General features: G+C 33.9%; 1 protein-coding gene across 2 annotated transcripts; it reads right to left on the bottom strand.

The window, feature by feature from the left end:
* Window positions 1-879: 879 nt before the first annotated feature.
* On the bottom strand, window positions 880-11,826 carry LOC128207970 (galectin-5-like). Of its 2 annotated transcripts, none has more exons than XM_052911206.1 (5): window positions 11,730-11,826; window positions 5,809-5,841; window positions 5,190-5,278; window positions 4,694-4,889; window positions 880-1,462 (listed from the first exon to the last, which is right to left on the bottom strand). In XM_052911206.1, exons 1-5 carry the CDS (start codon window positions 11,748-11,750, stop codon window positions 1,343-1,345), a joined length of 459 nt encoding a protein of 152 aa, XP_052767166.1. In that variant the 5' UTR covers window positions 11,751-11,826; the 3' UTR covers window positions 880-1,342. The 2 variants fall into 2 exon arrangements, with proteins under 2 accessions (XP_052767166.1, XP_052767167.1); XM_052911207.1 differs by lacking the exon at window positions 11,730-11,826 and adding an exon at window positions 11,651-11,675.
* Window positions 11,827-12,454: the final 628 nt, after the last annotated feature.

Raw genomic sequence — 12,454 nt, forward strand, 5'->3', positions numbered from 1 at the left:
AACGTTTTACTGTGTTAGCTGTGCGTTCTTCAGGTGATTTTTTTCTGTGTTGTATATACGATATTCTCTTATGAAAGCGGTACCACATGGAGCTGTCCTGGTTCACCAAATGATGATAGCAGGTTAAGCTTGTAACAGTATAACCGCGTGAGGTAACACGCTCAAAACTTCTACGATAATGAATTCGACTTTTATTAGCACTTGCTGACGAGGCCAATTAATTTTCTTAATGAACTGCGTTCAACAACATTTTACCAAGAAAAACTAGACCATTACAGCCATTTTATCCAAAAGGACATTTATACGGAAATTATTTCTCTGTATAAAAACAGAAACACATCGCAGCGTGTTTTCGAACGAATGAAGCGAGACAGCTTATATACATGTAAAAACCATTCGTGAAATTCACTAAGAATTCATACGGAAAAACGGAAAACAAAATCGCTACCTTTTAAAAAAGATTCCATCACATTTCTCATAAAAGGCGATTTTGACAGCCAATGAAAATGGTCCATTTCTCCAATCCTGTATTTGCCGAGTTTTGAAGCCAATCAAAACGGTGGAAACTCATATTAGCCGAGTTTGGTCGATATTGGCCGAGTTTTGGCATAAATTGTCAGCAATTGTCTGCTATTAGTACCATAATTATCCCCGTGTCGCTTCAAATACGTAATAGTTTATTTATAATGAGTATGTTCTAACAATAATAAATACATATGGAGTTTTGTTGTAATCTAACTATTCTTCTTTTCAAAAGCGTTCAAAGGCTGATCATATCTAATTCTTCACGTTTTTTAGCTTACAAATTTGTCTTCTTGTATACACATCCTTCTGTAGGACAATAGTCCTCAGTATTAAAACACATTTTTAGAAACCATGTAGCAGTTCAAATATTTATTGTGATACTGTATTACATTTAAGGGGATATTTACAAATGAATGTAAAAGGCAAACTTTAATTTTGAGCTCCGCCTGACTCCGTCGCTCATAAAGGAGGGCAATCCAACGGGCAAGGAAATAACACATTGAAATGTTAACATTTCTAAATTGTACGGAAATGTAATGCAAATGGACAATCAATACTTGCTGTACAATGAGTATGATTATGTGAAACATATTATGCACCACTTTATTTTTTATCCCACACTAGAAAGATGATAATGTATTTTATGCAAAAGAACAAAAAGTAACAAAACGTATCTCGAATTAAACTTAAGACGAAATGCCAATTACTTTCAACAGAAACATGAAAAAATGTCATCACAAATTCTAACCACTTTTGTTTAAAATGACGTCACATTCTTTTACACCGATGGTGAACTGACATTAATAACAGGAACTGTTTATCCATGGAAACGGACCTGTGTCAGACGAAGGTCTCCGGTGATTCGGAGGGAGTCGAAGCGCCCCAATGGCTGAAGACGGTGGCAGTACTCCAACAGATGCTGGTTGTTAACTGCAACCTTATGATGACAGAGAAATGAACATAAGTTACTATCGTTGTACAGTTACAGAAGAAATGGACATGTCAACAACAACATGTACGTAACATAAAATAGTTTATTTGGACATAAACACTGTTAAGCATTCATTAACATAAATACATTTTAAAGGGAAAAACACATATTTTTACAACTTATACATAGATTTTTGTAACATTTTAAACAAATTTTGATGAAACATTATTGTTGAGAAGCTTCAACCGTATGCCGTTTCTAGATCGAAAGTCTATGAATGCGCAATAAAGCTTTCGTCGTTAATGTTGTATTACTTTGTTAGTACACAAGAAATTGATCATTTTTTCGTCGGATTTACCGCACCTAGAATTCGAAAATCGAAAAAAACAAACTTTTTTTTTGCGCCCGCACATACTATTTCGCCGCGAATATTTTTTTTGTTTACTTCTGAATTTTCTTTTTCTTCTGAAGTTCTTTTACTTGGAATTTAAACCTGCAATGCTGACTTCGCCTTTTTTGCTTGTTCGCACTCATCCGTATACCACGGACATATATGCTTTCTCCTAGGGGGGATTAAGAGTTGTGTTTACAATGCGCTTTGTTACACCAAATACACCAAATGCACTTGCATACAGTACCTGTTAAACAGTATTTATACCATTATTTATATCAACATTAGATGACACAATACAGGAGAAAATTTCATGTTGATGGTTTTCTTCATTTAAAAATGTTTCATTAAAATGTTCAGCTTTCATAATATCCCATACTAACTTATATATTATAACTGGGTCAGTATTTTCCTTATAATGAATTAACATAATCTTATAATTTATCTGTTTTGGCACATGGGAATATCCGGAAAAACTGCTATGTTACAGATACACATGTCAGTGTCTAGATTATAATAGTTTTTTTTTCTATATTTATTCATCTTTTTCTAATACATTAATACCTATTAACACATTTTCTTTGATAAACATTCATATACCACCATGACCTCTTTGACTCTTACGTTTTACAGACATACTTTCAATTCTAGGTACACACATTCACATTTATAACCTTTTAAATTAAATTCATTGTTTTTACTCTGCCAAGTTTTGCTACAAAATATACTATCAAAATTATTCACAAAGTTTACGAAATCACCATCTTTGAGACAGTTGTTGCGATAGTTATGACCTCTACTGTAGTCTTTAATAGCGGCAGCATAGGGAATATAATATACGTAGTCCTCTACAAAGTGTGCTCAATTTATGCCCTTGGTGTCAAAACTGGCCCCGCCTCGAGATTCCCAAATTTTAGACTTACATAAGGAAATCTTCAACACTATAATTGCTTGAAACCGCTACCCCAGACCCTTGATATTTGTATGTAGCACCATATATATATATATATATATATAGTTGTCCTCTACCAAGTTTGTTCAAATTATTTCTCTAGCTCATAGCTGGCAACACCGCGGGGGTCTCAAATTTCCTGAATAATTATGGAAAGAACATTTTGAAAATATTTCTGTCAAAAACAACAAGCCCTAAACCTTTTATATTTTGTATGTAGCATCATATGATGGCCCTCTAAAAAAATCAAAATATATCGCTTAGGTCGAAGCTGACCACGCCCCGGGGGTCACACGTTTTCAATAAACTTAAATATGGAAATCTAAAAAAAATCATGTCTGAAACTGCCTGGCTCAGACCCTTGATATTTTGTATGTAGCATCATTTATTTTTGTATCATGTTTATTCAAATTATGCCCCTGTGTTCAAAGCTGGCCCCATCCCAGGGGATAACAGTTTCCTATAGACTGATATAAGAAACATTTGTAAATATTTTTGTCTAAAATCGCTAGACACAGACCCTTTACTCGTATTTTGTAAGTCGTATAATAAAGTTGTTCTCTACCAAGTTTGCTCAAAGTGTGCCCTAAGGGTCAAAGCTGGCCTTATCCCTTTTGACCTACTTTCTTAATTTTAAAGTTACAGCAATGCATTTCGAACCATGTGTACAGTTTTGAAAAATAATTGCAATGTTTTCATTGCATCACCTTAAGTTTGACTTTTTGAGCTACTTTCTTACTTTTGAAGCTACAACCATGGAATTTGGATAATGTGTAAAGTTTTGAAAACAAATATCAATATATGTTGCGTAGGATTGTAAAATTGCCCTCTACGAAGATTGTGCAAATTATGCCCCTGTGTTCAAAATTGGCCTCGTCCCGAGGTCACCTGTGTTAATTTCAGAAGTAAAGGAAAGCACAAAGACTCTTCTTGTCTGACACTCAAAGGCCTAGAGCTAAGATATTTGGTGGGTAACATTGTCAGGCAGTATCAAAGTTTAAAACTTCCACTCAGGTCAGTGATTACGATCCATCATGGCTTCTTGTTTTCACACAAGTAAACCGGTTTGTTTTTAAAACCAGAACTGCGAATTTAACACGTTTTCTGGCCAGGGTACTAGATTAATAAGCACGCTTGGAGTTGAAGCTTTGAAATCTAGGCTCATGCTTCTTTCTTGCACCCATAGTATTAAACTATAAAGAAAAAATCCCGAGTTGTCATTGCAAAGATTATTGTTATAGGAAACAGTCAGGTTTATATACAGCTTAAATGAACATCTTTATCTCATTAAATAACTTAGTTGTCGTCGACAATGACTAAATAATGTTTCCAGTCGTAATAAATATATTATTTTTATCATCAATTATCCCTTAAATCAGAGATATTTTTACATGGTTTCACATGTGTCCTTTTATAGTAACGCGATGTATGACATTACATCAATCCCGTGTCACCTCTAAAATCATTGTGTATGAAAATAAGCCCTTTTCTCTTTTACCACGCATGAATCGTTCGCGCCCTGTATTTCTTAATTGTCTAATCATCAGTATATTAATATGTTAGTGACAGGGATATAGTACATTGTGTATATTCCACCTGATTCAAGGCGCCACATCCAGTTAATTGTGATTGGTATTTAGGACATTTATCATCCGGGCAACAGTATCATTAACTGTCGTGTTTCGTCAAAGTTGAAAAATGCTACATAAACAAGCGTAGGTTGACCGCGTGCTAGGAATACGAGCACAGCGTTTCATAACAAACTGTTACGTAAATGATTGAAAGAGATTGATGACATCGGACCAACTCTGTTATAGTCTACAAGGTAAACATACATAACAAGCTTACATTGCTTGCGAGATGTGAGCTAGAACATGGTTTTGTTGTGAAGTACCTTAAAGTTTGACGTTTCGACCTTTATCACCATTTCAAACCAAACGTCATGGCTAAATGGAAACCATGCACTGTCCCTTTCCTCTCTGCCCCAACCGATACCTCTCTGCTGGGTGTTCCGTACGATAACGTTGCCATCAAACCTGACGTCGAAGTGGAACGCGATGTCATCACCATGCTCAAAGTTTATAGTGAACCTAGGCAAACACAATTACAATTATCTACTTGATTTAAGACGTATCATTGGGGGGCTGGCAATATTCAAAGTTACTTACATACTTCTAAAAGTAAACATGGTATTATGTCAATGTATATAAATAAACAGAGTTAGTGTCTGTACAAAAGTTGCATTATAGCAAATAAACAAGGGAATATAGATCGACATAAAGTGCCCTAGAGTTATAATTCTTGCATGATTCACAGCCTCACATAACTATCCATCTTTGCTCCAAATTTAAACAATTACTTCAAGTAGGTTTGACTAAGTGCCAGGATACCTGCTCTTAGATCTCTGAATGGGTATGCCGCTGATGACGATCATCTTGTTGGGGTAGAGTCCGCCAAAATTTTGCACAAACGGCACAGGCTGTCATAGACAAAGAAATAATCAATCATCAATTACTCGTGAAAATCAAGTCAACAAGCGTATTCTCTCAACTCATGTACGACTGAAAAAATAGTGTGGTATACTATAAAGACTTAAAATATTTGCTATGTAGAGGATATTTATTTTTATAGAAAACAACGATATTACCATTTTACCATATTTAAAGTATAACATTAATATTAAAAAAATCTGTATCAGAGATATTAAACAGTGTAACATAATCGTAAGATGTTTTAGTTTGAAAACTTACTAGGTTCGCGTGCTAAAATCATGTGTCTCATTAAATATAGGTGAAGATGTTAAATATCTAATTATCATTTAGTTAATAATTAATTAAATGTTTAAATTGTTCAAATCGCTCTCGTTTCTTTTCTGTGACACCACGAAAACGTTAAGTCAAGCAATGTGACAGGCCAAACACTCCTTACTGCACCTACAATGTAGTTCACTGGCAATGTTTACCTTTATGTAATAGTCTTACATGTATTATAACATACAAGTTCACGTACCGGGTTGAAAATTGGATTAAAGTCGCATTGAGTCTGAAAAAGAAAGTATGTCAAAAATTAAATTAAATTACTTTTTATAACCTTGCACAAAAATGTCACGTTGTTAAAACATAATAAGAGCTAAAAACTAAAACTTTAACAGTTTAGATATTGTTCATATGCTATGTCTATACATGTGTTTTCAGGATGTACACCCATTCTTAATTGTTTACTATTATTTACGTAAATTCGTACTTTTCATACAATTTTATCTTTTGAACCAATATTTGAAAAGTTACTTGTAAGTATTTACACATGTCGATTAATAAAGCATTTAAATTCATGAACCTTGTATTTGATTTCTACAAAAAGACACGTCTAATTTCCATGAATAGGTCTGCGCTAGGATACCTCAATGGTAATTCCTAAATTGGCTTAATAAGATGGTTTCCTTATTTAAGATACGTGATACCATAAGTAGAAAACTGAGTTATTGAACAATGGTATTAATCGAAATTAAACCAAATGGACGGGCGCCATGATCTTATTCGAAAACATTTGAATTTAAAGCACTTCACGAGACGGTTTAAAAGATCGGCGGGTCGTCTGTTAGAAATCTCATAGCGTAACGCCCATCGGTTTCGAAAATTTCCTCATTTCAAGATTGCGGATTTATATAGAATACGGGGTGAGTTTTAACTTGTCCTCGCGGCCTTGAATACTTTAAGCATATATGATCTGGAATAGTTCAATTCTAAACGATAAGTAGCTAAAATTATTGCAATTTCATGTGATAATTTACTTAACTACACGTACCTAATCATAAGAATTTATCGAAATAGAACATCCTAAATTCTAAAGGAATAACATGTTAGTCAGTTGATCATAAAATGTAATAAAAACTCGCAATTCCTTTCAAATATTTGTATTATATAAATGGTTTTCACCAGTTGGAAACAGAAGTGAAAAAACGAATCTGTTGTTATGTCACGTTTCTTCTCTAGCTAGCTCGGCCACGCTACCTTAAAATTAAACTACAAACCTATTCTTCGACTGCACTGCCCCAAATATAAATATGAAATCAGTAATATATACACGCGATTGACAATAATTGCTTGCAAAAATGATTAGAAATTATTATTATGGTTCAAGAATCAGTGCTTAATTATCCCAAAACCAAGAACGCACAAACAGAAACACTACAACACCTATGGTTCATCTTCAAAAAGGACCATCGTACAAAACGTTAACAAAACAATTTCACAATATCAGTGAAACCCACAGTCCTAATTGTATAGCTTGTATGGAGAATCAAACCATTGACCCTGCTCAGACCGTCTGTTTCGCAATGATCCAGACTTACTAAGATGCCCCAAAAATGCAATGCTTCACTTTTATTCTCGTAGTCTCCATTAGTTAAGAACCCGCCCTAAACAGTACAAAAAGATACTTTAAAGCTTACATATATATTAACGTGATGTTCTCCCATCTGCGGTGAGACACAAACTAACCATATCTATCATTTCGCTGCTTAAGTACAGTAACATCTCGTGACCAAACCGAAATGATCCATTTTAACAACTCTTTTGGATGTACCTATTATAATATAACTTACATTAAAGAGTAGTATAGGGGTGTTAAGTTTATCAATCTTTAGAAACAGTAGTAAACTGTTAAGAATATAACTTTTGATTGTATCAATTTATGATTGACAGCTTAGTTTAGACATTTAATACTAAAACCATGACTTTAATACTAAATACACAAAATAATTCTTAAGAAGTTATAGCGATAAAAGCGGAACTCGTTAAAAACAAATATTTTATAAATTTTACTAAATCACAAATGTTTATTTTCCAAGCTCAGGACTACAGAATTCCCAGAAAATTACACTTAAACCGGTCTTTCTATGAATTATTAAGCAAGTTTCAGAGTAATAATAAAGACAGCATTGTATTTCAGTTCAAAACATTGGATCCAAGATATATAATTTAATCAGTATCAGCTTTCCGTAGTTTCCGAAGGTTTGTGAAGTTGGCGTGTTGACCTGGATCGTAGATCGTAGATCAACAATAAAAGTAAATCAACATAAAAAATAATGTACATGAAACATTTTCGACCTGGATCATAGATCATAGATCGACAACCTCTAACCGATTTCTATGTGTAACAGGTTGTCGATCTACGATCTACGATCCAGGTCAACAATATATTTCTGTATAACAGGTTGTCGATCTACGATTTACGATCAAGGTCAACAATAGTTTTCTGTATAACAGGTTGTCGATCTACGATCTATGACCCTGGTCAACAATAGTTTTCTGTATAACAGGTTGTCGGTCTACGATCTATGACCCTGGTCAACAATAGTTTTCTGTATAACAGGTTGTCGATCTACGATCTATGACCCTGGTCAACAATAGTTTTCTGTTTACGGGTTGTCGATCTACGATCTATGACACTGGTCAACACTAGTTTTCTGTATAACTGGTTGTCGATCTACGATCTATGACACTGGTCAACAATAGTTTTTTGTATAACAGTTTGTCGATCTACGATCTATGACCCTGGTCAACAATAGTTTTCTGTATAACAGGTTGTCGATCTACGATCTATGACCCTGGTCAACAATAGTTTTCTGTATAACAGGTTGTCGGTCTACGATCTATGACCCTGGTCAACAATAGTTTTCTGTATAACAGGTTGTCGATCTACGATCTATGACCCTGGTCAACAATAGTTTTCTGTATAACAGGTTGTCGATCTACGATCTATGACCCTGGTCAACAATAGTTTTCTGTATAACAGTTTGTCGATCTACGATATATGACCCTGGTCAACAATAGTTTTCTGTATAACAGTTTGTCGATCTACGATCTATGACCCTGGTCAACAATAGTTTTCTGTATAACAGGTTGTCGGTCTACGATCTATGACACTGGTCAACAATAGTTTTCTGTATAACAGGTTGTCGATCTACGATCTATGACACTGGTCAACAATAGTTTTCTGTTTACGGGTTGTCGATCTACGATCTATGACCCTGGTCAACAATAGTTTTCTGTTTACGGGTTGTCGATCTACGATCTATGACACTGGTCAACACTAGTTTTCTGTATAACTGGTTGTCGATCTACGATCTATGACACTGGTCAACAATAGTTTTTTGTATAACAGTTTGTCGATCTACGATCTATGACCCTGGTCAACAATAGTTTTCTGTATAACAGGTTGTCGATCTACGATCTATGACACTGGTCAACAATAGTTTTCTGTTTACGGGTTGTCGATCTACAATCCAGGTCGACAATATTTCATGTGTTTTAGTTTGTCGAGCTACGATCTATGACCCAGCTTAACCGGTTCATATTTCCGTTTTATTGTAGATCTACGATTTATGATCTAGGTCAACAACGCATTGTTGATCTGCTATCTACGATCCAGGTCAACATTATTTTTGATGTTGTTTTACTTTTATTGTCAATCTACGAGTTATGATCTACGTCGACAATGCATTGTCGATCTACGATTTACGATCCAGGTCAGCAATTTGTTTGATGTTGTTTTACATTTATTGTCGATCTACGAATTATGATCTAGGTCAACAATGCATTGTTAATCTGCGATCTACGATCCAGGTCATCAATATGTTTGATGTTGATTTACTTTTATTGTCGATCTACGATTGCTGATCTAAGTCGACAATGCATTGTCGATCTACGATCCAGGGCAACAATATATTTCTGTATAAGAGGTTGTCGATCTACAATCTATGATCAAGGTCAACAATTGTTTAATGTATAACAGGTTGTCGATCTACAATCTACGATCCAGGTCAACAATAGTTTTATGTATAACAGGTTGTCGATCTGCAATCTACGATCAAGGTCAACAATAGTTTTATGTATAACAGTTTGTCGATCTACAATCTACGATCCAGGTCAACAATAGTTTTATGTATAAGAGGTTGTCGATGTACAATCTCTTATACATAAAACTATTGTCGATCTACAATCTACGATCCAGGTCAACAATAGTTTTATGTATAAGAGGTTGTCGATCTACGATCTACGATCCAGGTCGACAATATTTTATGTATTTTGGTTTGTCGAGCTACGATCTATGACCCAAGTCAACTGATTCATATTTCCGTTTTATTGTCGATCTGCGATTTATGATCTAGGTCAACAATGCATTGTCGATCTACGATCTACGATCCAGGTTGACCAATTTATTTATTGTTATGTTGATGTACGATCTACGAGCTACGCGCCAACTTCACACACCTAGTTTCCGAGTTTGGCTTTGGATAAAATGTGTTTTAGGAAAACCCAATTACAAGGGGAGGTAACTTTTCAAGAATTGCCTTTGTATTACAATGCATCCGCTGTGCACAACTGACAATAGTTGTAAATCGATGTGAAAAGTTTTATTTAAATCCCCCGTATGTATCGAGTTAAGCTTCAGGAAATCTTTGCTTAAAATATCAAAGTAAAAGTGAAATAATTTAGCGAGAAAGGTGGATAGTTAAATAATTACTTTAAAACATCCATTAGAAAGGGCGAATATTAAGAATGTAGACTTTTGCGTACACATTTGATTTAGAAATCTAGAGTTTATCATTATCTTAGTTATTTGATACGCGTTTAAAGCTGCACACTCACAGATATACGAATTTTACCACTTTTTTATTTTTTGTCTTGGAAAGAGCATTTTTTTTGCTTATATATCTTTAATCCAATGATATAACACTGCAGACAAAAATCAGATCGTAGTTTTTCATATTTCTGTTCGAAAATGTTAAATGGCTTAACTAATGGTTTATGAAAAATGCATAAAACATCAATTTTTGAACTTAATTATAACAATCTCCGATATAATTTCTTGTCAGCAGTCTTATATAACTGGTTTCCATGGATTTTCGCAAAAAATGGCTCGTTCCAAAACAAAAAAGAAAATTTGTTGTCAAAACTTTCAATCTGTGAGAGTGCAGCTTTAAAGTACCGAATTATGCAATTATTGAAGGTTATTCAATTCAAACCTGGTAAGGGAAGTCAAAAATGATCAGTTATGAGGTCTTTGTTCAACGGTTAGACAAAGATCCGATTGATACCCGATACCGGCGAAATGGTAATGAATGGCAATACTAAGTGTGATTTGAATAGGATTTGGGCATGAACTAAATCAATGCCAACCACACTATGTGCAATCAGTTTGACATTAACTTATGAGGTGAATAGAACCGCCTGAGCAAAGTGCGATGGGACAAGATAGCAAATAATTCAATTCGCTGCATATATTGTTTATTGTTTCTTAATATTTGATTAGGACACTTGTTTTTGATAAAGAAATGTCAAACCTAACAATATAATAATGTTTGAATTATCCAAATTCTACAAGTACTACATCATTATAGAGGTTTATGTTTCCTTTTTATCTTAATGCAGAAAAATGTTGCTGAATCATGAAACTGTAGCGAACATTTTAAAATCAAACCGGCAAATACTTCTCAAAGTCAGTCTTATTAGTTTAAATACTTTTGTTGCAACGTTATTGCTAAACAAGTTAACGTCACTAAAAGCATAAGGAATTGAGTTTTATTTATGTGTCACAGGACGCTTCCGGTTACGTAATCAAAGGAAATTAAGGTAAAACAGTAAACTGTGCATTGAAGTTAATAATACTTCGATTGGCTACAGATGTTTAAATCAGACACTTCTGAAAGGATTTAAAGGACGCTTTGAACACTAACAGAAAGCGATATGAAGATTTGTACAGCGCATAACTTGTAGTTTTTGGCATATTAATTTGTATATTTCATGTTGGTGATGATATATAAACATGTACATGTAATTTAACTTACCATCAAAATATCCTTTCATGATAATACAATATATATATTTCAAAACACAATTATTAAAACATGTTATTAAAAGTATTACTTGAAATGTTGGCTTTGCCATGTTTTTATATTCCTCTGCAAAATTTGACAGCAGTTAACCACGCAAGTAATTTATAGGTATCTAGCGTCGAAAGTTTATGAAACAAATGTTTGAACGAGGGCTGTCCAATATATTATAAGTACTAGAATAATTTGAAGGTGATTTGGTAAACATTTGGTTATAATTCTATTCCATTTTATAAAAATATTCCATTTTTATTCACATGTTTGATTTTCATACAATAATGTTTAAAACATTTAATGTCGATAATTATCCTACTACATTGTTATACATGTTTCCATCATTTTCCAGTCAGTTTACTGGACAATAGATACTTTCCATCCATTATAACACCTTTCGCATATAACACAGACATGTATAAGCCACTATGATGTATGTATAAAATCAAATGAAGAGCTAGCCATAAGACAACAGACCACTATGCAATCATAATACCTATCATTACATAATTTAAGTAAAACATTGCTTTAAAAGTTTGAAAATAAAGAGCAAAAGCGGGAAAATAGTACAGCATGACTCGAACTCCATACCACTTAGCAAGTGTCCATAACGACTGCACCATAGTGGACACATACCAATTTTTGTCTTATATACTTAAATTGGTATAAATACAGTAATTATCAATTTTATCTTTTAAGTGAACTAAATGAAATTTAAAAAAGGTTACGATATACTATGTAGAGCATTTCCTATTTAAAATTCTT

This window comes from Mya arenaria, chromosome 11 (assembly GCF_026914265.1).
Source record: "Mya arenaria isolate MELC-2E11 chromosome 11, ASM2691426v1".
Lineage (NCBI taxonomy): Eukaryota > Metazoa > Mollusca > Bivalvia > Myida > Myidae > Mya > Mya arenaria.

Excerpts from the sequence above, each read along its gene's own strand:
- LOC128207970 (XM_052911206.1), bottom strand. The coding sequence starts at position 11,750 with ATGGCAAAGCCAACATTTCAA. Across the intron at positions 5,842-11,729 it reads TGGCAAAGCCAACATTTCAA|ACTCAATGCGACTTTAATCC; the intron begins GTAATACTTTTA and ends TTTCTTTTTCAG. Across the intron at positions 1,463-4,693 it reads TCGAAACGTCAAACTTTAAG|GTTGCAGTTAACAACCAGCA; the intron begins GTACTTCACAAC and ends TGTCATCATAAG.